This window comes from Anabrus simplex, chromosome 1 (genome assembly GCF_040414725.1).
Source record: "Anabrus simplex isolate iqAnaSimp1 chromosome 1, ASM4041472v1, whole genome shotgun sequence".
Lineage (NCBI taxonomy): Eukaryota > Metazoa > Arthropoda > Insecta > Orthoptera > Tettigoniidae > Anabrus > Anabrus simplex.
Window position 1 is genome coordinate 127171772 of NC_090265.1, and position 24799 is coordinate 127196570.

The 24799-nt window shown below is 37.5% G+C and overlaps 1 protein-coding gene across 1 annotated transcript in view; it reads right to left on the bottom strand.

Annotated features, from left to right (window-relative positions):
• Window positions 1-24799, bottom strand: part of LOC136862787 (uncharacterized) — a 171767-nt gene that overhangs the window by 37511 nt on the left and 109457 nt on the right. Inside the window, exons 10-11 of the mRNA XM_067139047.2 lie at window positions 2531-2681; window positions 1048-1183 (exon numbers count right to left, since the gene is read on the bottom strand). Of these exons, the coding sequence (XP_066995148.2) occupies window positions 1048-1183; window positions 2531-2681 (287 nt within the window). The remainder of the gene's footprint in view (window positions 1-1047; window positions 1184-2530; window positions 2682-24799) is intronic.

Sequence of the window (24799 nt, forward strand, 5' to 3'; positions counted from 1 at the left end):
TGCTGCTGGATCTCTGCTGGACTACGGCATCTTGGAGTAGGCAACCCCTGCGATCCAAAGATTACGTCATCTGCGGCTCCGGCTCGGGATCTTGGCTTGAGCTATTTAGTCTTGAGCGAACATTTCCATCTGTTTAAGCTGAGTCCATCTTGTCACCAGTTCTCATGCAATCATAAAAGAACAAATACATAGTAGAATTCATAGTATACTGGTGAATAGTAGGCTATTCAATACGTAATATTTGTTTTCGGAAACTCGTATTAGACGAGAATATTCTTTTCTTTAAATTTATAAATTTCTCCAATTCGGCCTATTTCTTGCTCTTTCTTTCGCTTAAACAGATATTGTCTCCCTCCTGGAAACAATAAATTATGCCGCTATGGTACTAATTTCGGCAATGTATAACTCGGCTGAAGTTTCCTTTCGTTTCTGAGTTCAGGTGTTACAGTAACGAATATCTCCTTCAAATCTACTCCTTTTCTGCCTTATGTTCTTGCAGATATATTCTTCTCTGCTGTTTGTATATTAATACTTTCGTATTTAACGTTGCGTTGATCCTTTTTAAATCTTTCTATAAGTCGTGCTGCTTCTCTTCAACTTGTAACTCTTTCTTCTCAAGCTAATCAAGAATCGTTCTCATTCAAATTTTTCAGTCCATCATTATTTAATTCTTGAGATTCTTTTTCCTTGCGGCCGGCCGATATCGATTTATTAGATCTCTACTCTGAGTACTTGCACCTGAAGCTATTGTGCGCCATATTTGTCCACTGTTTCCATGACATTTACGGCCGCTAAATGTAACGTAATGGTACAGTATGTTAAAGGGAAACTAGCCAGCCCATTAAAAGCGGATTAGACAACCCCTAACAGTTTTCAAGAAACAATCTGAATGAACTCAAATATCAAGTAATAAACTGCAATGCCACATATATAGGTCAAGCAAAACTCCCTTTGATCAAAATCTTATTTACTTACTAACTAATTGTTTACTGCATTAAAAATATGTAACTAAATAAAACTAATTGAGAATGTGGTTACTTTAATGACCTGAACTTAATGCGGTGCATGTAGATATGATCAAGCCAAGCCTCACACATTATGCGTATCACCATGCTGCCAACAGTCTGTTGTACTGGCAATGGAAGAGGACCAAGAGCTGCAAGGACTGGTCGCAGAACACGATCTGTAAAACAAAATTCAACACTAATCGTACAAATGAGCAACCCTCCCCTCTTAACACTGATAAAAAATAAAAATGGAAGAGGTCTGAACCATTGGAAAAATGAAGGTATTGTCAAAAGAAAAATAAAGACCATGAAGGGCACAAAAATAGGACACTCCTTAGGCCTTGCAAACCTAATACTGTTGGATTCAGAAAAGAATGCGAGTTAGCAAAGGGAGGTTAAATAGAAAAGTGAAAGCAAGGAGCTTAATACAAGTAAGTGGAGTCAGGATGAATGGTTCCAAGAAAACGCTTCTATTTGCATGGTAGTACCACCCACTCCAAACACATTTCTTTCATCTTTGGAGATGTGTCTTAAACCTAGTATTTCATGTTTCTCAACTTTTCTGTAGCTTACAACTTATTTTTTCACCAGTTTCAATATTCCTCCTTTGATTTTATCCAATCTTTATGATAAGCACTTCAGTTCTGGGAGAAAATTTCTGCATCCATTATATCACTTCCCAACTGTGATTCAGCTCTTATTATAATATCTGAAAAATATATACCTATGAAATTACTTAATTCGATTCCTTTCTGTACATGACAACAAAGCTAGTCTCCACTGAGGTATTTGTGACTGTAGTCTGTCACTATTCACAGTGACTACTGAAACTACAAATCAATTGAAGTCAAGAATTTCATGTTTGGTCCGTATTGAATAGATATTATAAAACAATGAATTAGATTGTACAGGATTCACATTTTCAATACAAGATATGTTGTTGGATTAAAATTAAAACCTCATTTATTTATGGTACCGGTTTAAACATCCATGGACGTCATCATCAGCCAAGTAGGGTAATTATACAAAGATACATAGTAAAGTTTAAACACACAAAATTGACCCTCATAATTAAAACTGTCTATAACAAGTTAAAATACAAAGCATAATAATGATCTCAGCTTCAGTTTTTTTATTTGTGACTAACAAGTTGTCAAACTTGTACAAATTATGTATTCAAACCTGGACATTTAGCATTATTATGCTTTGCGTTTTAACTTGTTATAGACAGTTTTAATTATGAGGGTCAATTTTGTGTGTTTAAACTTTATTATTATATCTTTGTATAATTACCCTACTTGGCTGATGATGACGTCCATGGATGTTGAAACCGGTACCATAAACAAATGAGGTTGTAATTTTAATCCAACAACATACGTATCTTGTACTGAAAAGGTGAATCCTGTACAATCTAATTCATTGTTTTGTACTACAAATCATTCCTTTACATTTGCAAATATGTGACTATGCTCATAAATGACCCTTAAAGGTCAAAGTAAAGCAGGTGTTCATTACTCACTAACCCATATATTCTTCTACATATCCACTGGCATACTTGGGCATCATACGAGACTGCCGCCAGTACTTGGGTTCTGGGAAGCACATATGAAGATTTGCCAGACTGACAGTTCGGCATACGGATGCCATACCCATGATGCACTCATCAGGAACTTTCTGGAAAAAAAAAATCATAAGAGCTACACATTGAATACTAGAAGTCTGGATGTGCACAGCAGATATTAAGTTATAAGATCTGTGAATTCTCTGCCAGTACAGATGTTAATCCTCTATAACATTGTTTTTCAAACTTTGGTTCAATCAATCAATCAATCAATCAATCAATCAATCAATCAATCAATCAATCAATCAATCAATCAATCAATCCTGATCTGCATTTAGGTCAGTCGCCCAGGTGGCAGATCCCCTATCTGTTGTTTTCCGAGACATTTCTTAAATGATTTCAATGACATTGGAAATTTATTGAACATCTCCGTTGGTAAGTTATTCCAATCCCTCCCATTCCTATAAATGAATATTTGCCCCAAATTGTCCTCTTGTATTCCAACTTTATCTTCATATTGTGATCTTTCCTACTTTTAAAGACGCCACTCAAACTTATTCGTCTACCAATGTCGTTCCACGCCACCTCCCCGCTGTCAGCTCGGAACACACCACTCAGGGGTTCACCAAAACTTTCTCTTTTCTCTCTAATGGCAAAAACTGAGGTTAATATTTTATTGTTATAGTATTACTGTTAAAAGTTACACCTGGAATATTGGACTGTAGCACCTCTGACATATTGTTTTCAGTTCATAGACTCTTTGAAAACAACTTAACAAATAAAATATAATTTGATGGGGTGCTATCAATATTAATGGGGCTTATGGAAGAAAGAAAGTAGAACTGGCTGAGTCAACAAAAAGGCTGCATCTGGATGTGTTAGAAGTTAATGAAATTCAAATAAGGGGAGTTAACGAGGAAGAGATAGGAGATTATAAAGTGTCCTTGATGGGTGTTTGAAAAAGGAAGGGCGGAGTGTGGCACTGTTCATCAGGAATACTATTACGTGCAACTTAGTTTCTGTTGGGCACGTAAATGAGTGAATGATGTGAATAGATTTGACAGTTGGAGGAATTGGCTAGAAGTGAAGTCTGAGCTGAAGAACATGAGAAATTGTAAATATCCAGGGTTTGATGACCTCACTACTGACAAGATAAAGGCAGCTTGAGCATAAGGCATTCAGAGGTTTTACAGAGTACTCTCTGTGAACTGAAAAGATAACAGGATACCAGAGGACTGCATGAAAGGTATCATTACCCCCTGTCTGAAAAGGGAAACAGGAAGAAATGTGGAAAATATAGGGGCATCACTCTGCTTTCTTACTCACTTAAACTTCTGGAGAAGATAATTGAAAGAAGAATGAGGAATATAGTAGAACCATTATTGGAGGAGGAGCAAACAGGATTCAGGAAGAGCTGAAGCACTACAGATGTGATCTTTGCCATCAGAATGCTAACAAGGAAACACTGGGAATATGGTAAGAACTTAGTGCTGGTTTTTATGGACATCGAAAAGGCTAACGACAGTGTGCCTAGGGAGATAATCTGGGAATGCTTAGAAGGTACATGTGTGCCAAACTTCCAGACTGATAAAGTAAAGATGCTCTATCAAAAATGCTTTAACTGTTTCCAAGTAGGGGATGGATGATGAGATTGGTTTGAAACCAAAAGAGGAGTCCAGCAGGGAAGTGCCTTGTCACTACTCCTGTTCATCATTGACATGGACCGGATCAAAGAACGTAGTAAAGAGCCTAACACTAATATTTGCAGATAATATTCTGATCTAAACATTAGAGAAGGTGGATTGGATGTGGCGGAAGTAATGGAGCAGAAAAAGTGGAAGGACAGAAAGGAGTGGAGGAGGCTTGTTAACCACACCCGGGTGACTGGAGTGGAACATTGATGATGATGATGATTCTGATCTGGGGAGAAAATGAATCAAAAGTACAGGAGAAACTAAATCTTTGGAATGGCAAGTTTAAAGGATATGGACTAAACATCAGTAAAATAAAAACTATTGAAATGACTATCAAGAGGAAAGGCACAGATTCAAACATTTTTCTGGAGGGAACTCTGTTACAATCTGTTTCTAACTTCAAATACTTTGGAAGTATCACTTTAAAAGATAACACAATAAACCAATAAATACTTAATAGGACTCAGAAAGCTTCCCACTTTTATTTTCAAGTGAGAAATCTACTCTGGGATGATAAAATACTCTAGAAAGCAAAATTGACCCTGTTTAATACCTACTTTATTCCAATTCTCACCTGTAGACTCAAAACATGTACTCTACAAAACAAGGTGAATACTAAAATAGAGTCAATAGAAATGAAATTCATCAGAACAATGAGCCCAAAACCAGGAAAGACAAGAGTAGAAATGAAGCAAACAGGAAGGAGGCTGGCATCAAAATACCTGTTACCAAGCTTTTAGAAAGATGCAGGCTACAATGGTTTGGACATGTTATAAGGATGGACAGAACGAGAACAGCACAGAATTACTTTGAAAGAGAAGTAAAAGGGAAGAGGCCAGTAGAGAGGCCAAGAAATCGATATATAGACACAGTGAAATTGGAGATCAGCAAGAGGAATATCAAGTGGGAGGACGTAGAGAAACAGGAACTATCCTTTGACAGGAGGAAGAAGAAGAAGAAGTGGCAAGCGCTTGTACACTGAGACCTGTGCAGAATCTCTTTTAAGGAACGTTTACTGTATGATGTGGAATGTTGTTGTAGAATATTTTATGTGTATTCCCTTTACTTACTTAAGTAACTACTAGAATGTAAATTATTATTGCTCAGTGATATGTGTAACATTCCAGAAAGGTTGTGACGCAGACTTTTGGAACAGGGTGTGTTGGTCCCTGTCAATTCTAGAAGCATGTCCTTACTAATTCTGGAAGATGGAAAGTTCGGGATTAATGTCTGCCTATGTTCTGGAATGTTGTGAAAACATCGCAACTTGATAAAGAGTTTTGATTGGTGGATCTGGGTGGCAATAGGGAGGCTCCTGTGCTCTGATTGGTCACTCAGTAATCACACTGGGGCCAGCTTTGCCTTTTTAAGAGAGCGAAGCAAGATTTAGGGGTCTTTCATTCTCTCGTTAGTACAGTGATTAAATGCACGTCGGCGAATCCTCCCTCCCGGAATGGGGTACCTTGGGGTAAGCACTGTTGATTTCAGCTCCTCTTTAATTTACATTTAATGTTCGCTTATAATTTCACACAGGAGTTTGCCCTACTCGCCCAGACTCACCACTCAATTTCTCAGATGTCTTAGAAAGCACGTTAACCTCCATTTAATATTGTATTTGTATCTTGTGTTTCCTCTTACCCTCAAAATTGTATCGTAGAACTTGAATTATGCTAAGATATATTTAGTTAACCTCTTGACCTAATAGCAAAGCTCTTGGTAATCAACATCAAATCTTGTATTTGGAAATGGTGTAACTGAATTGTTGAAATAGGTGGATTTTGCTCCGAATTTCTTCATAATGTTTATTTTGGAAATAATATCTTGAATCAAGAGATCACCGTTGATTTTTCTGGAAACCTGCAACTTTTGTATCTCTATGGCCCTGGTAGGTTTGCCCAGATCCGCTCCACGTTCCTTTATTATAGTTGTCACCTGACATTTATTCGTGTGTACTGGCGCAGTTCATCTGATGTTTATTGTGTGTTAAGGTCTTAAAGTGCTGTGTAATTTATTTTCTTCTTTTCTTAACTGTGTATGGTGTAACCATTGGATACAGGTTACATCCACCACAGCCAGGAAAATGGCTCTGGAAAATGATGATGATGAGGAATTAGGATGAAAATTGTCTCAGTCTATTCAATCAACCACTACTGCACTACTGTTTTTCTAACCTTTTCTTCAATGATTGCAAAGAAATTGGAAATTTATTCAACATCTCCCTTGGTAAGTTATTCCAATCCCCAACTCTCCTTCCTATAAATGAATATTTTCCCCAATTTGTCCACTTAAATTCCAGCTTTATCTCCATATTGTGATTTTTCCTACTTTTAAAGACACCACTCAAACTTATTTGTCTACTGATGTCATTCCACGCCATCTCTCCACTGACAGATCCGAAAATATCTCTTAATCAAGCAGCTTGTCTCCTTTCTCCCAAGTCTTCCCAACCCAAACTTTGCAACATTTTTGTAACGCTACTCTTTTGTCAGAAATCACCCAGAACAAATCGAGCTGCTTTTCTTAGGATTTTTTCCAGTTCTTGAATCAAGTATTCCTGGTGAGGGTCCCATACACTGGAATCATACTCTAGTTGGGGTCTTACCAGAGACTTATATGCCCTCTCCTTTACATCCTTACTACAGCCCCTAAATACCCTCATAACCTTGTGCAGAGTTCTGTACCATTTATTTGCAATCATATTTATGTGATTACCCCAATGAAGATCTTTCCTTATATTAACACCTAGGTACTTACAGTGATCCCCAAAAGGAACTTTCACCCCATCAATGCAGTAATTAAAACTGAGAGGATTTTTCCTACTTGTGACACTCACAACCTGACTTTCTTTTAACCCCGTTTATCAGTATACCATTGCCTACTATCCATCTCACAACATTATCGAGGTCATTTTGCAGATGTTCACAATCTTGTAACTTATTTATTACTCTGTACAAAATAACATAAGCCTCCATGTCTCAGGTAGCAGCATGCCGGCCTCTCACCGCTGCATACCGTGGTTCAAATCCCGATCACTCCATGTGAGGTTTGTGCTGGACATAGCGGAGGCAGGATAGGTTTTTTTCCGGGTACTCCGGTTTTCCCTGTCATATTTCATTCCAGAAACACTCTCTATTAACATTTCATTTCATCTATCAGTCATTTATCATTGCCCCAGAGCAGTGCGACAGTCTTTGGCAGCCAGCACATTTCCTACTCTCGCTGCTAGATGAGGCTTCATTCATTCCATTCCTGACCTGGTCGAATGACTGGAAACAGGCTGTGGATTTTCATTTTCACAGAATAACATCAACTTCAAAAAGCCTCATCTCTGACTCCACTTCTTTACTCATATTGTTGACATATACAAGAAAACATAAAGGTCCAATAATATTGCCTTGAGGAATTCCCCTCTTAATTATTATAGGGTCAGATAAAGTATTGCCTACTCTAATTCTCTGAGTTATATTTTCTAGAAATATAGCCACCTATTCAGTCACTCTTTTGTGTAGTCCAATTGCACTCATTTTTGACAGTAGTCTCCCAAGATCTACCCTATGAAATGCCTAAGATAGGTCAATCACAATACAGTCCATTTGACCTCCTGAATCCAGGATATCTGCTATATTTTGCTGGAATCCTACAAGTTGAGCTTCAGTGGAATAACCCTTTCTAAACCCGAACTGCCTTCTATTGAACCAGTTATTAATTTTGCAAACATGTCTAATATAATCAGAAAGAATGCTTTCCCAAAGCTTACATGAAATTCATGTCAAACTGACTGGCCTGTAATTTTCAGCTTTATGTCTATCACCCTTTCCTTTATACACAGGGGGTATTATAGCAACTCTCCATTCATTGGGTATAGCCCCTTCATGCAAACAATAATCAAATGAGTACTTCAGATATGGTACTATATCCCAACCCATTGTATTTAGTATATCCCCAGAAACCTTATCAATTCCAGCTGCTTTTCTCATTTTAACTTTTGTATCTTACTGTAAATGTCATTGTTATCAGAGGTAAATTTTAATAAGTTACTTCTTTAGTATTAATTACCTCCTCTATCTGGACATTATCCTTGTAACCAACAATCTTTACACACTGCTGACTGAATATTTCTACCTTTTGAAGATCCTCGCATACACACTCCCCTTGTTCATCAATGATACCTAGAATGTCCTTCTTGGAACCTGTTTCTGCCTTAAAGTACGTATACATTCCATTCCATTTTTCACTAAAATTTGTATGACTGGCAATTATGCTTGCCATCATGTTATCCTTAGCTGACTTCTTTGCTAGATTCAATTTTCTAATGAGAAGGTGCAGATGAGGAGGAAGTTGACAAGTTTTATGAAGCACTGAGTGACATCATAGTCAAGGTGAACACCAATGAAAGTATAGTGCTAATGGGTAATTTTAGTGCAATATTTGGAAATAGAACTGAAGGATACGAGAAGATGGTGGGTAAATGCGGGGAAGATGTGGAAGCTAATAGGAATGGGAAGCATTTACTGGACTTATGTGCTAGTATGGGATTGGCAATTACGAATACATTCTTCAAGCATAATGCTAGTCACTGTTACACATGGAAGGATAGTGGCACCAGATCCATAATAGACTGTATCATGACCCGGCTTTGAATTCAGGAAATCTGTTAGGAATGTGTGGGTATTCAGGGGAATTTTTGATGATATGGACCATTATCTGGTTTGTAGTGAACCAAGCATCTCTAGGCCTAGGGTACAGGAAGTGAAATCTGTCTGGAGATGAATAAGAGTAGAAAATCTCCAGGATGAGGAAATTAGAAGGAATTACATGGATGTGATTAGTGAAAAGTTCCAAAGAATAGACAGTAAGCCAGTTCAAGACATAGAAAGAGAATGGGTATGTAGTAGAGACAGCAACAGATGCCTAGGAACAACTGTGTGTGAAGATGGGACAAGGTGAACATCTTGGGGAAATGACCAAGTGAGAGCAGCTTGTAAACTTAAAAAGAAGGCATATCTGAAATGACTCCAAACAAACAAGAAATTGTACACATATTACAGGAGTTTTGGAAGGTGAAGATTGAACAAGTACTTTGGTTTCTTGAACAGTGATAGAGAGGTCAAAGCGATCATATGCATACTTAAAGCAGTTAACTGATTTCTGTAGTTCTTCAGGATCATGAGCAGATGATGAAACATCATCTGTGTATTGCATTTTACTTACAGTAAGTAACCTTAATCAGCCCTTGGAGGCTAGATTGAAGAGTCCTCCATCAAAATGATACTGGTACCTAACATTTACACCTGAGTTGTTTGTTATTTTTTCACATAGCACAGTAGCCAGATATAGGGTAAAGAACTCTGGAGCAAATACAACCCCTACTTTAGTCCACAGTGCTTGAGAAAGCCTCTGAGATACTATTTTGATGACTAACCTACCCAAACATGCCTTCATGGAAGGTTTGAATGAGATCAACAAAATGCTGAAGACAGCCAACACGTTTCAGCACTGCCCGCATAGCTGCTCTCATGCATGCCTTTTCCAGGTGGTAAAGAATTAGAAGAAAGGTGTCTGTTGCTCTTTACACTTTTCTTGCAACTAATTTGCATAAAAGATCATATCAGTTGTGCCTCTGGAGGTCTGAAAACCACACTGGGACTTGGAAGACTTCCTCTCAGAAATAATCTGGAGACTATTAAATAAAATTCTAGCAAGAACTTTAACTTCAATAGGGAGTAGTGATATGCCATGATAATTGCCACAAACACCACTATCACCTTTCATGAATACAGTGATAGTGGAATCTTTAATGCCTCTAGAAACATCTCAGATTTATAAAATTAAGAGGATGACTGTGAAGGGCCTCATTTTAAGAGGTGCACCTCCACTTTAAATCCAGAGGTATGTTGTCTGATCCAGGTGCCTTTCAATGTCTCAGTCGATCAAGAACTTCACTGAATTTTTAGTTTGTTGGTGGGACAGCTGTGGCACATCACAAATTATGAAGAGGAACTAGGGGGTGAAATAATTTACCAAAGGTGATGTTTGATAAATTACCAACTTCTTTAAAATCATTTGAGAGAAGACTATGTAAACAATTGATAGGGAATCTGCCACCTGGGTGACAGCTCTAACTGCTGATGAACGGTGATTGATTGACTGACTGACTGACTGATTGATTGATTGATTGATTGATTGATTGATTGATTGATTGATTGATTGATTGATTGATTGATTGATTGATCATGAAGAAAGTCTTCAGCAGCAATGGCATTTCTGCTTAAAGTGCAGAGAAATATTCCTTCCAGTGCTCCACGATTTCATGACTGTCAGCAAGGATAGTAGAATTGTCAGCAATTTTCAGTGCTGTTGCTGAAAAATGAATTTGACAAACAACTCTTATGCCATGATAGAAGTTCCTCCGGTCTAGCATAAAAAAACCTATGGAGTTCCTAAGCTTTCTGGTATTTGTGTCTGATATTTCTGACTGAGTTCCAGGAAATCTGCTTGTTTCATATCAGAGGATGGATCTTAGGAGGGATAGATAAGCTTTCCATTTCACTTTGATAAGAGAAAATATTTTGTTTCATTATTACCATAAAATTAGTCTTGCTACTTCTTTTTCTCAAAGCCAGTGGTTTCCTCAGCTGAATCTGTAACTACTTTTTGTAATGTGACCCATTCTTATTCAACATCCTTTATGTTCGTTGGATTACCATATTTTCTCACATAATTTATGCACCCCATTTTTTTATTCAAAGTGGGGAAAAGGAAATGTTTGCATATTTGATGCACTCACTTTCATGATGATTTATCACACTGCTTCAGATGTGTTTTGAAATTAAGGTGTCAAGTAGCAGCTTTCATATTGTGAAAGCTGGCATTCCAAATACCACGCCAGTTCCTGTTATCACCTGTTAGGAAATACCACTGGCCAGTGCACTACTTTAGTTCTGTGAGTGAATCAGCATGGATCTGACTAAGGATGCTTTGTTTTTCAATCAATCCATCAATACTGATCTGCATTTAGGGCAGTCGTCCAGGTGGCAGGTTCCCTATCTGTTGTTTTCCTAGCCTTTTCCTAAATGATTTCAAAGAAATTGGAAATTCATTGAACATCTCCCTTAGTAAGTTATTCCAAACAGTAACTCCCCTTCCTATAAATGAATATTTGCCCCAGTTTTACCTCTTGAATTCCAACTTTATCTTCACATTGTGATCTTTCCTACTTTTATAAACGCCACTCAAACTTATTAGTCTACTAATGTCATTCAACGCCATCTCTCCGCTGACAGCTCAGAACATACCACTTACAGAGAATTACAATAATTGAAAATCTTCCACCTTTTTGATACTTTTTATTTGCTTTTTAGCTAATTATTAATTATAAACAGTACATCTTTCATTCTCACTTGAGAACATCTTCAGCTGTTGTTAAGCTTAGGTGAATCGCTAAGTTTCTGAATACATTATTTTCAGGTACATTGTTCCTCTTAAAGACTATTTGAATATAAATTAAATTAAAATGACATTATACAATGTGGGGGTTAATGGGTTAATGAAATGGATGAATACATAGCTAGTCAACTTAAAAACTGTATCTATTCATTGGAATAGTTGTTAAAATTTTCAACTCTGTTACACTAAAAATATCTGTTTGTCTTCCAGTTAAAAGGCTTTTTTTAAAATGGTTGGCTTCTTGACACTGTTCAAATTATTGTTGAATGTTCATTTCTTTCACTCCTTCCAGGTAGGCTGTTATTTATTTTGAGCTTGTTTAATGTGCCCTAAATTGAGTCTAATGCGGAACTTTGAAGCAGATTGCCGGTCAAATTTTGAGAAGGGAGCTTCGTCTCAATTTCTTACTGTTGTTAGACTCCAATTCTACCTTGATCCTGGAGGGGGAATGTTTGAAGCTGCTTTAGTATACCACTTACTCGAGCAGCTCTTCTTCTCTCTCTCAATTCTTCCCAGCCCAAACTTTGCAACATTTTTGTAACGCTACTCTTTTGTTGGAAATCACCCAGAACAAATCGAGCTGCTTTTCTTTGGATTTTTTCCAGTTCTTGAATCAAGTAAGCCTGGTGTGGGTCCCATACACTGGAACCATACTGTAGTTGGGGGTCTTACCAGAGACTTATATGCCCTCTCCTTTACATCCTTACTACAACCCCTAAACACCCTCATAACCATGTGCAGAGATCTGTACCCTTTATTTACAATCCCATTTATGTGATTACCCCAATGAAGATCTTTCCTTATATTAACACCTAGATACTTACAATGATCCCCAAAAGGAAATTTCACCCCATCAATGCAGTAATAAAAACTGAGAGTGCTTTTCCTATTTGTGAAACTCACAACCTGACTTTTAACCCCGTTTATCAACATACCATTGCCTGCTGTCCATCTCACAACATTTTCGTACAATGCATGTCAAACTTACTGGCCTGTAATTTTCAGCTTTATGTCTATCACCCTTTCCTTTATACACAGGGGCTACTATAGCAACTCTCCATTCATCTGGTATAGCTCCTCCAACCAAACAATAATCAAATAAGTACTTCAGATATGGTACTATATTCCAACCCATTGTCTTTAGTATATGCCCAGAAATCTTATCAATTCCAGCTGCTTTTCTAGTTTTCAACTTTTGTATCTTATTGTAAATGTCATTGTTATCATATGTACATTTTAATACCTACTTCTTTAGCATTAGTCTCCTCCTCTATCTGGACATTATCCTTGTAACCAAGAATCTTTACATACTGCTGACTGAATACTTCTGCCATTTGAAGATCCTCACATACACACTCCCCTTGTTCATTAATTATTCCTGGAATGTCCTTCTTGGAACCTGTTTCTGCCTTAAAATACCTATACATACCCTTCCATTTTTCACTAAAATTTGTATGACTGGCAATTATGCTTGCCATCATGTTATCCTTAGATGCCTTCTTTGCTAGATTCAATTTTCTAGTAAGTTCCTTCAATTTCTCCTTACTTCCACAGCCATTTCTAACTCTATTTCTTTCCAATCTGCAACTCCTTCTTGGTCTCTTTATTTCTCTATTATAATAAGGTGGGTCTTTACCATTCCTTACCACCCTTAAAGGTACAAACCTGTTTTCACATTACTCAACAATTTCTTTAAACCCATCCCAGAGTCTGTTTACATTTTTATTTACCATTTTCCACCAAACATAGTTACTTTTTAGAAACTGCCTCATGCCTGCTTTATCAGCCATATGGTACTGCCTAATAGTCCTACTTTTAAGACCTTCCTTTCTATCACATTTATTTTTAACTACGACAAAAACAGCTTCATGATCACTAACCAACTATTACTTCAGTTTCTCTATAGAGCTCATCTGGTTTTATCAGCACCACATCCAGGATATTTTTCCCTCTGGTTGGTTCCATCATTTTCTGAATCAGCTGTCCTTCCCATATTAACTTATTTGCCATTTGTTGGTCATGCTTCCTGTCATTCTCATTTCCTTCCCAATTGACATCTGGTAAATTCAGATCTCCCGCTACAATCACATTTCTTTCCATGTCGTTTCCTACATAGCTGATTATCTTATCAAATAATTCTGAATCCATGTCAGTGCTACCCTTTCCCGGTCTGTACACTCCAAATATATCAAGTTGCCTATTATCTTTAGAAATGAGCCTTACGGCTAGAATTGCATGTGTCTCATCTTTAACTTTTTCGTAGCTTACAAATTCTTCTTTCACCAGAATGAATACTCCCCCTCCTACCATTCCTATCCTATCTCTACGATACATACTCCAGTACATGTTATAATTCTCATATTTTGGTCCGTATTGAATTGTGCAATAAAGTCAAAGAAATATTAATGTTTATTTATTCCACCTATTCAATACCGGTACATAAAAAGCGATTTTAATCAAGAATTAAAATCTGTGAATAAAATTATAGGGACATGTTTCGCTCTTTATTTGAGGGCATCTTCAGCCTTAATCTCAATCTGAAAGATAATAAATCAGGATCCTGATTGTTCTTAATTGTGGTTGAATTAAAAAAAATTTACAAATGAATGTGAGGATGATGTAGGATATATGCTTGAAAAGGTGAGTGAGATGGTTGACAGTAGTTAAGATATTCTTAAAAATAAAGTCTTAATAAAGTCTTACAAACAAATAGTCATAATTTATACACTTTCTTGAATGTCCTTGTCTAAAAATGTGGTAACAAGTTGCATATTGGTAGTGCTATAAGAACACAAATTACTACGTTGAATCCTGTAAAGCGGCGCCCTGAGTTGGTTGAGGGCGTTGGAGAAAAGTTTGGATCCTAAACAGTTCAAACGTCAGAATAATGATGAAGAATGTTGCTGATTACTCCAAGTGGAGTTTAAATACATTTTAAACAGTTTGATCTTTAGAGACATGACAAAGAAGAGTATTTATGAATATTTCAAGTGGGGTTTATAATAACACATGAAGTGGTTAGAATTGTTGTAAATCTCATGTGAAGAAATAAATCTGCAGTCTTCTTAAAGCACGAGTGAAGGGAGGCAGGACAACATCTGTGCACCTCTCTTCTTTTATGCCGTGGAAACAAAGTCTCTCTCCGACGTGCTGGCCTCCCACTTTTTTTCACGCCCAGCCTCCCTTTCTTATGTCCTCGGATCTCGTCGTCTCAGTTTACCACCGCCATGCCTTGCTTCACGGCAAATATCGCCGTCGTTGCTCAATGGTAAGCAGCTGTGTTAAATATTAGCTGGAAGGAGCGATTGTAGCTTCTTGTATAGAGTCGAAAGGGAAATTGAAGTATTCAGAAATACTCTTCTTCATCATGTCTCTAAAGATCAAACTGTTTAAAATGTATTTAAACTCCACTTGGAGTAATCAGCAACATTCTTCATCATTATTCTGACGTTTGAACTGTTTAGGATCCAAACTTTTCTCTAACGCCCTCAACTAACTCAGGGCGCCGGTTTACAAGATTCAACCTAGCAATTTGAGTTCTTATAGAACTACCAATATGCAACTTGTTACCACATTTTTAGACAAGGACATTCAAGAAAGTGTATAAATTATGACTATTTGTTTGTAAGACTTTATTAAGACTTTATTTTTAAGAATATCTTAACTACTATCAACCATCTCACTCACCTTTTCAAGCATATTTCCTACATCATCCTCACATTCATTTGTAATTTTTTTTTTAATTTAACCACAATTAAGAACAATCAGGATCCTGATTTATTATCTTTCAGATTGAGATTAAGGCTGAAGATGCCCTCAAATAAAGGGCAAAACATGTCCCTATAATTTTATTCTGTATTGTTTAGGTGGAATAAATAAACATTAATATTTCTTTGACTTTATTGTACAATTCAATACGGACCAAAATATGAGAATTATAACATGTAATGTAAAAGCCACCCAGGCATACTTTATGTTAAACAAGTATCACAACCTGAAAGTTAAGATCAGCAGTTTAATTAAAGACATAGCCTTTTTAAAAGAATGTCTTAGACTAAAATTGGTACCAAGATTCTTGAGACATGTCCAAAGAAAAAACTTATCATCTCCTTATTTAGTTAAAACCCAAAACAAAACCAATGAAATTTGGCTTATAAACGAAATTAAAACTTTCTACAGGAAGAAGTCCCTCTTAAACTTATTACTATACAGATTACACTTATCAGTATCTGAGTATGTAGCCCCTATAGAGTGGAATTCATTTCAATTGCATGTAGATTACAAATTAAATATTATTCTAAATAAGAAAGAAATAACGTTAGATAAAAAACTCGCCTTTTTAAAAGAAAATCAGCTACAGTCACCCAAAAGGCAAGAAGAAAGAAACAAAAAGACTCCTTCTTTCAACAGCACACCCGCTGTAGTTAACCTAACAAGTACGATTTTTTCAGATAAAGAAATGGAATTAAATAAAGGATTAAAACATAATTGGCCTAGTATACATAAGGAAAACGATATCATCACCTCCATAGCAGGAGTTGAGACGAATATCTCTAAACTCCCTTTGGAATTACAAAATGATACTAGATACGAAGTAAAAAAAGCTACCAACATTAACTGAGGGATTAAATAAAAATGCTAATCTCAACCATACTAAATTAATTAAAGACTTGAAAAAAAAATAAAAGATAATATAATAGTAACTAAAGCTGACAAGGGGGAAACTACAGTTTTATTAAATAAAAAGGATTATACGGTATTTTAAAAAAACTGAATATTTTTCACAAACAAGACTTTTACAATAGTTAATAAAGATCCCACAATAAGAATCCAACAAAATTTAAAAACATTATTAAAGAACTCTACATTTTTACTAAATGAACAAGAACAGCACAAACTAATCCTTATGAACCCTAATACTCCCACATCAAGAGCTTTACCTAAATTACATAAGAAAGATATACCCATACGTCCAATCATCAATTGCAGAAATAGCCCGACATATAAAACCTCAAAATATATCCATAACTTTCTCAAAAAACATTACATTTTTAACAATAAATCCCAATAAAAAATTCAGTAGATTTTTGTAATATTTTAAAAGAATTCACCTTATTACCCAACCACACTATGTGCTCTTTTGATATTACTAACATGTATTCTAATGTATCGGTCAAGGAAACTGTAAATATTATCAAAAAACAACCTCACTAAACACAGTAAGCTTAGCAAACTTGAATTAGAAGACTTCTTAAGAATCCAAAACTTTGTTCTAAAAAACAACTATTTTACTTTTAATGGTAAAATTTACCATCAGGATGGCCTAGACATGGGAGATCCCTTATCTGGCATCTTAGCCGACATCTATTTAGATTCTTTGGAACATGATAACATTTCTACTAATATAAAAGGCCTTAACTTGTGGCTTCGATATGTAGATGACACATTCGTTATTATTAATAAAGAACTCAATAACAGTACTGATATTTTAAATTTTTTAAACAACTTGGACCAAAATATAAAATTTACTAAAGAAGACAAAATCAACGGATCCTTAAATTTCCTAGACATCACAGTAACATGTAATAACAGAGATGCCAACTTTCAAGAGAGGTGATTCGTAATGCAGCCGTTAGGGCACGGGGGGGGGGGGGGGTAGGGGCGGTCGTAGAATTAATTTTTTCATGATCTTACTAACTTACATATCATTTAAAGCTTGTAGTTCCAGTTTGGTAAACGCACACTGGTGAAATGCTTTTTCTTTTCATATCATGTGCATTCTCTGCACTAACAGAGCACTTAACAGCTCGGAGTTCATATTAGCATGAAATTCAGTCTTGTTCTTCTTCATCATGCGCATCCGAAACATCGCGGCTACACACTCTACAAAACACGTGTGAATGAGATTTTGAGCAACGCATTAAACAGGGCCATTCTTCCGAGTATACCTCCCTAAATTTTTCAACTATATTACTAGCGTCACTAGTCATGGTAAAGTAATCGCACGTATTTTCCTGCACAAGAAATCGCTTCACTATTTCAAACCTTTCGCATTTTGTAACACGTTGATGGGGTGAAAGTTCCTTTTTTTTTTTTGCTAGGGGCTTTACGTCGCACCGACACAGATATGTCTTATGGCGACGATGGGATAGGAAAGGCCTAGGAGTTGGAAGGAAGCGGCCGTGGCCTTAATTATGGTACAGCCCCAGCATGGTGTGAAAATGGGAAACCACGGAAAACCATTTTCAGGGCTGCTGATAGTGGGATTCGAACCTACTATCTCCCGAATGCAAGCTCACAGTCACGCGCCTCTACACACACGGCCAACTCGCCCGGTGAAAGTTCCTTTTGGGGATCATTGTAAGTATCTAGGTGTTAATATAAGGAAAGATCTTCATTGGGGTAATCACATAAATGGGATTGTAAATAAAGGGTACAGATCTCTGCACATGGTTATGAGGGTGTTTAGGGGTTGTAGTAAGGATGTAAAGGAGAGGGCATATAAGTCTCTGGTAAGACCCCAACTAGAGTATGGTTCCAGTGTATGGGACCCTCACCAGGATTACCTGATTCAAGAACGGGAAAAAAATCCAAAGAAAAGCAGCTCGATTTGTTCTGGGTGATTTCCGACAAAAGAGTAGCGTTACAAAAATGTTGCAAAGTTTGGGTTGGGAAGAATTGAGAGAAGAGTTGCTCGACTAAGTGGTATTTTCCGAGCTGTCAGCGGAGAGATGGCGTGGAATGACATTAGTAGACGAATAAGTTTGAGTGGCGTTTATAAAAGTAGGAAAGATCACAATATGAAGATAAAGTTGGAATTCAAGAGGACAAACTGGGGCAAATATTCATTTATAGGAAGGGGAGTTAGGGATTGGAATAACTTACCAAGGGAGACGTTCAATAAATTTCCAATGTCTTTGAAATCATTTAGGAAAAGGCTAGGAAAGCAACAGATAGGGAATCTGCCACCTGGGCGACTGACCTAAATGCAGATCAGTATTGATTGATTGATTGATTGATTCCGGTTCACACGATTAGCATATATCCTAGAAGAGCAATAGATGTAAATTTGGCAACTAAAATTGCAATAAATACTTCTTCAACAGTCACGCACACAGTATTCACAATTAAAAGGAGTTTGTCACCACTTCACTGCCAATATAAAGACAAAAGAACTCGCATACTTGCACGGAAGTCTGATCATGTGCAAACAAAGACAACAACTCCGCAAGATATACCTCTTCACAGGTGCCTATATTTCCAGTACTAGAAGCACACACTGCATTCGGCACGTGACAAATCGAAATATTCTTAAACGAGGGACAGGAAAGAGGTATAAATTATTACTGAGAATTCCGAAAATAATATTATGAAAATTCAAGCCGCCTTGTGTATCCTTTTGAACACTTCATACACTTAGATTTAAAAATCAACAAAAAATCATAATTTGTGGTGTGTGATTCGTAAAGGCGTAACTAAAATGGGTAATTCGTAATTATTAGGATTGAATCGTAATAGTTGGCATCTCTGTAGTAATGATAACTTTGACTTCCAAATTTATAGGAAACCTACTCACATCTCCACAACAATAAAAAATACTTCCTTACATCCAAAATTCCATAAACTAGCTACCTTTCAGAGCTTAATTTACAGAGCCTTAAAAATCCCTCTATCTCCTAAAAACCTAAAAACAGAACTCAGTTATATAAAAGACTTAGCAAAAAATAATGGGTATAAACTAGAAACAATTTACCATTTAATCAACAAAATCAAACTCAAATTAACAACAAAACTCATCCCTGACAAACCCAAAAAAGAACAAGTTTATTACTTTCACGTACAACAATCCAGACATTTACCAGATTTTGAACCCCATAAAAAACCAAAACACTTGCATAGCCTTTAGAACAACCAACACTAACCAGAAATTCAACCAGTTCAGCTTGAGCCACTGGCGAGTGCGGACGTATTGAGTGGAGGGTCCCTGGAGTGGGAGAAGGCAGTGTACTGTAAGTACGAAGTGCAGGAAGGCAGTGAGGTGCTTACAGGCAATGATTGGTGTGGAGCAGTACAGGGCGAGCATAGGAGGATGGGAGGGAAGAAAGAAGAAAGAAGAAGTGAAGACAAGAGGATGTAAAATAGAATTGGAAAAAATAGGAGAATTAATGCTATCTGCGGCGGTGATTATGATATCGCTTTGGATTGGTGGGGTAGAACTGAACCCAGGTCTGACTTCCAAGGGAAATATGAGCTGGGAGGACATGGAAGCAATTTAAAAAATCGTAAAAGAGGTGGTCGCGGAGGCCTGTCCCTTTGAGCAAATCAAAAACATGATCCGGGAATAAATGAGGGAGTTTGAAAAAATGAAGGGGTGGTTCCAAGAAAAGGCAGAAACACAGCTTCGCAGGTGAGGAAAAATGTCGCAGAAGTTGCAGCATTAAGAGAGAAAATAGGGCGATTAGAAGAGGAGATGGCGAAACTGAAAGCCAAAGTAGTTACTAACACTCGGAATCATAGAAATAAATTCCTATTTATATACGGCGTGCAAGAGGAGAGAAGGAAGATAAGACGAGTATAATTTATAAAGTAGTGGACCTAATTCAAGGGAAAATGAAAATAAATTTCAGTCAAGTGGACATAGATGATGTGCAGAGAGTGGGAAGATTTAGAGGTAATAGGCCTATCAAAGTGCAACTATTTTCTACATTGATGGCTGATATAGTGGTTGGTAATGCAGATAACTTGCGGAGGGAAAAAATATGGATAAAGAGGGACATAGGAACTGAAGCGAGGAACAACGAAAGAATCCTTAGAAAACATAGGATACGAGCCAGGCAGCAGGGGTTGAGAGCAATCATTAGAGGACAGGAACTAGTGGTGTCAGGCAACAACTGGAGTAAAATCTGGTCGGTGGATAGACTGATGGACCTAGAAATGAGGATGAAACAAGATGAAGAGGCAAAGAGAAGTGTAGAGAATAGTAGGGAAGATAGACAAGTGAAAGATATTAGGCAAGTGAAAGATATTGAAAATGGAGAAGAGAAGGATGGTAGAAGTGTAATTATCGAAAGTATTAGTGATAAGTGCGAAGAGAGACAGAGAGAGGTGCTAAGTGGAAGTGAGTGTATGAGCATCGACAAGGAAGGAACAGGTGACAGACAGTGCCGTGTGGAGATAGAAGAGCAAGCGAGTGAAGGGGGCAGGGAGAGTGAGCAGCAAGAAACTGTGAGTGCAGAGTGTAGTGGTGTAGTGAGCAACAAGGGTTCCGAGAAGACTGATCAGCAGGAAGGTAAAGCAATTATGAGTAAAGAAAGAAGTAAGGGTTTAAAAGACATCTGGGGAATAAATACAAGGAGCAAGAATAGAGGGGGAGACTTAGAAGGGAGGGAGGGAAAGTTATAACTATATTGGAAATAGGATGTGTGAATATTGAGGGAGTAATGAATAAATTAGGGAATAAGAAAGTCCGGGAAGTAATAGAGAGTTTCGATGTTGTGGCACTCTTGGAGACGTGGCAGGATACAGGGAGGGAGATTTCATGGAAGGGGTTTGTAATAAAATATAAATATAGAAGGAAGGAGAGCAATAAGGACCGTTGCCCCAGGAGGGATGATAGTTTTAATAAGGGAAGAAATTAGTGACCTGGTAGAGGATATAGAGACGGATATGAAAGAAACTATACGGTTGAGATTGAATATGAGAGGGGTTGAGGGAAAGGGGAAGATAATAAATCTAGCTTTCGTGTACTGCCATCCTAGTAGTTCAGCATATGCAAACAAATATTTTTTTAAGGAGTTATTGGTGGACATTAGTAGGATAAGAGAAAAGTTTCCAGGAGAAGAGGATATGTTGTTATTCGGGGATTGGAATGCAAGAATAGGGGAACAGAGCCCAGTATATAGTAGGGAGGATGGATTGTGTATGTGGAAGAATAGAAGGAGTGAGGATAAAATTATAAACAGTTATGGGGAAAAGCTCTTAGAGATGTGCGCTGTGGGGAATTTGTATATCCTGAATGGATGGATAGAGGGTGACAGTAAGGGGAAATTGACATATGTTACTTAGAAGGGTGGTAGTGTGATAGATATGATCTTAAGTTCGGAAGGAGTGACTGAGGATATTGTAAGAATGAAAGTAGGAGACTGGATTGAATCACATCATTTCCCAGTGTGGGTTATGTTGAGAAGAGGGGAAGAGAAGGGTACAAGGAAGAAAGCTGAGACGAAGGATAAACACGGGAGTAGATATAATAAGTATAAATGGACGGAGGAAGTGGGAAGGGTTTGGAATAGGGTAGTAAAAGAGGCAGTACAACTTCTGAAATATGGGTGGGAAGGGGCGTTAGAGGAAAATAATATTGATAAAGCCTTGGAATTGCTGCTACATCCTATAAAGATGATAGCGCAGAAGGCGGAATGTGAAACGAGAAATAAGAAAGAGGGAGAAGCATGGTTTAACAGAGAGTGTGAAGAAATGCGGAGAAAAGTGGTGGGTGCGTTAGGAGAATACAGAAAGAAAGGTGGGGGCCAAGAAAGGGAGATTTTCTGCAATTTGAGGAAGGTGTATAAAAAGAAAATTTGTGAGGTAAAAAAGGCGTGGTTAGAGGAACAAATTGAAACCATAAATAAGGATTGTAAGTCTAACAACTTTGAGAGCGTATGGGATAAGATTAATAGAATAATTAAAGGTGGAAGGAATATAGAGAGAGCGTGTATTGAGGAAGTTCAATGGGTGAGGTACTTTGATGAATTACTGGGGAAGAAGGGGGAAGAAAGATGGAGAAGGGTGGGGGATGAAGTAATTTGGAGGAATAGGAGAGTGGCAATTTATGAACTGGACAAGGAAATTACAAGGGAGGAAATCCTGAGAGTGATAAGCAGAGTTAGAGGAAAGTCGGCTGGGGGATGTAATGGGATAAATAACAAGTTTTGGAAAGAAATTAGCAAAAATGAGACTATGATAGAGGGCATAGTTAAATTATTTAATAAGATCTATGAGGGAGGTAAGTACCCAAAGGAATGGGAAATAGGAATTGTATGTCCAATATATAAAGGTAAGGGTAGTAGGAACAGTGTGAACAATTATAGAGGAATATCTCTGTTAGACTCCTTAAGTAAAATATACACTGGGGTGTTAGCGAGCAGATTAAGCGGGTGGGCGGAAGAAAATGAAATATTGATAGATTTTCAAGGGGGATTTAGGAAAAAGAAGAGAAGAGTGGATAATATAATGATAGTGAAGACTGTTTTAGAAAAGTACAAGAGTATGGCTAGAAGTACGGTTTATGTGGCAGCAATAGATTTTGAGAAAGCTTTTGATAAGGTGAAGAGAGGGGCCCTATTAAAAAAATTAGGTAGGCTGGGGATTTCAGACAAGATGTTGAGGGCAGTAGAGGGAATATATAGGGTTGTTAGGTTTTGTGTAAAATTGGGAGATGCGAGACTGAGTAGACCCTTAGAGTCCAGGGTGGATTTAAAACAAGGGTGCAAGTTATCGCCAATATTGTTTATTTTATTTAACGATATTCTGGAGGGGCATGGGGCAAACAACTGGGCTGTGCCGGTAATTAATGGCCTGGAGGTACCGGGACTGATATTTGCGGATGACGTGATATTGATGACTCTAACTTCAAGGGGGATGAATAGAACTTTAAATGCAGTGTCGCTGTTTGTGAAGAAATGGGGCTTGAAAATTAATGGTAATAAATCTAAAATATTAGTAGTTCAGGGAAACAAAGGAAGAAAGATGGAAGGGAAATGGATACTCCAGGGAGAAAGATTGGAACAAGTAAGGAAGTTGGAATATTTAGGAGTTATTTTTAACAGTAAAGGAACGTGGAAAGATCAGATTAGAAGGATGAAAAACAGAGGATTGGCAGCCCTAGCCTCAGTCAGAAACTTGATAGCCAAATACCCGGGTATTAGTTATAACACTTTGAGGTTAGTGTTAAGATCAGTTATTTTTGGGAGGGGAGTTAAGAAGTATTATTAGTAGTTTTGGTGAAATAGTAATGGGTTTGTCGAGGTGCACAGCAAATGCAGGGGCGGAATTAATGTGTGGGGAGGATTTAGAATCCGAGGGTGTGAAAAGAATAGTTAGATACTGGATGAATTTAAAAAGACAGGAAGGTGGGAGGGTTTTACAGGCAGCGTATGAACAGCAAAGTAAGAGCATGTATAAGGGCGGATGGCTAGAAAAAATTAAGGGATATTTGGAGATGATAGGATTAGGACACCTGTGGGGGGAGGTATGGACGAAGACAGAAGTTAGAGGGATGAAGATCCTTGAGAGGAGGATTAGAGATATTAATAGGCAGAAATTATTGGGGGAAAGTAGACTGAGAAATTCGCTGAATGTTTTAACGAAAATAGAGGAGATAGCAGGGATGAATATTAGATTCATTGACAGGTCTAAAAGGTATGGGATGATGTGGTGGCTCTTAGGATTGCATAGGAATAAGGGGTGGCTGCAAGGGAGAGACAAGACTGTAGGTATACTTTGCGGGGCAGTAAATGATGATTTTCACTTATTAAGGGACTGTGAAGAAATGAGTAAGATAAGGCAAAGTTATCCACCTCCCATAATCTCACACCGTTACAACACCAGAAGCACAAGTATCAAGTATCAAACTACTGATTAACACTATAACAATCAAAAGATAATTTTTTTTTTTACCTTTCCTTTAATTTCATACACTTAATACATAATTCTCCTCGTTTTTGCAGACTTCAAACCACCTTTTCTTTTTCAACTCTCTATATAAAAAAGCCACAGTCACACCTCTCAGAAAATATTAACACAGCTACTTACCATCGAACACCCTTCCTCATGATGTAGATGTTGATTCCCATAGGGAACCTAAAATATTTGTTCTGAATGAGTAAATTTATAATACCAATATAATGGTCCGTTATTGGACATTATAAATTTTCCAGCTAACTCATTCTTGGTTGCCTGCGTTTCGCCCTCGTGTGCTAAGTTAGGCTCGTCAGTTGGGACTTAGCACACCACCCAAGAGGCAAGGCTAGTGCATACCGTGGAGGCCATTGCATAGGCTACTTGAAGCCACCAGCAGCGCCAATGCACTATGA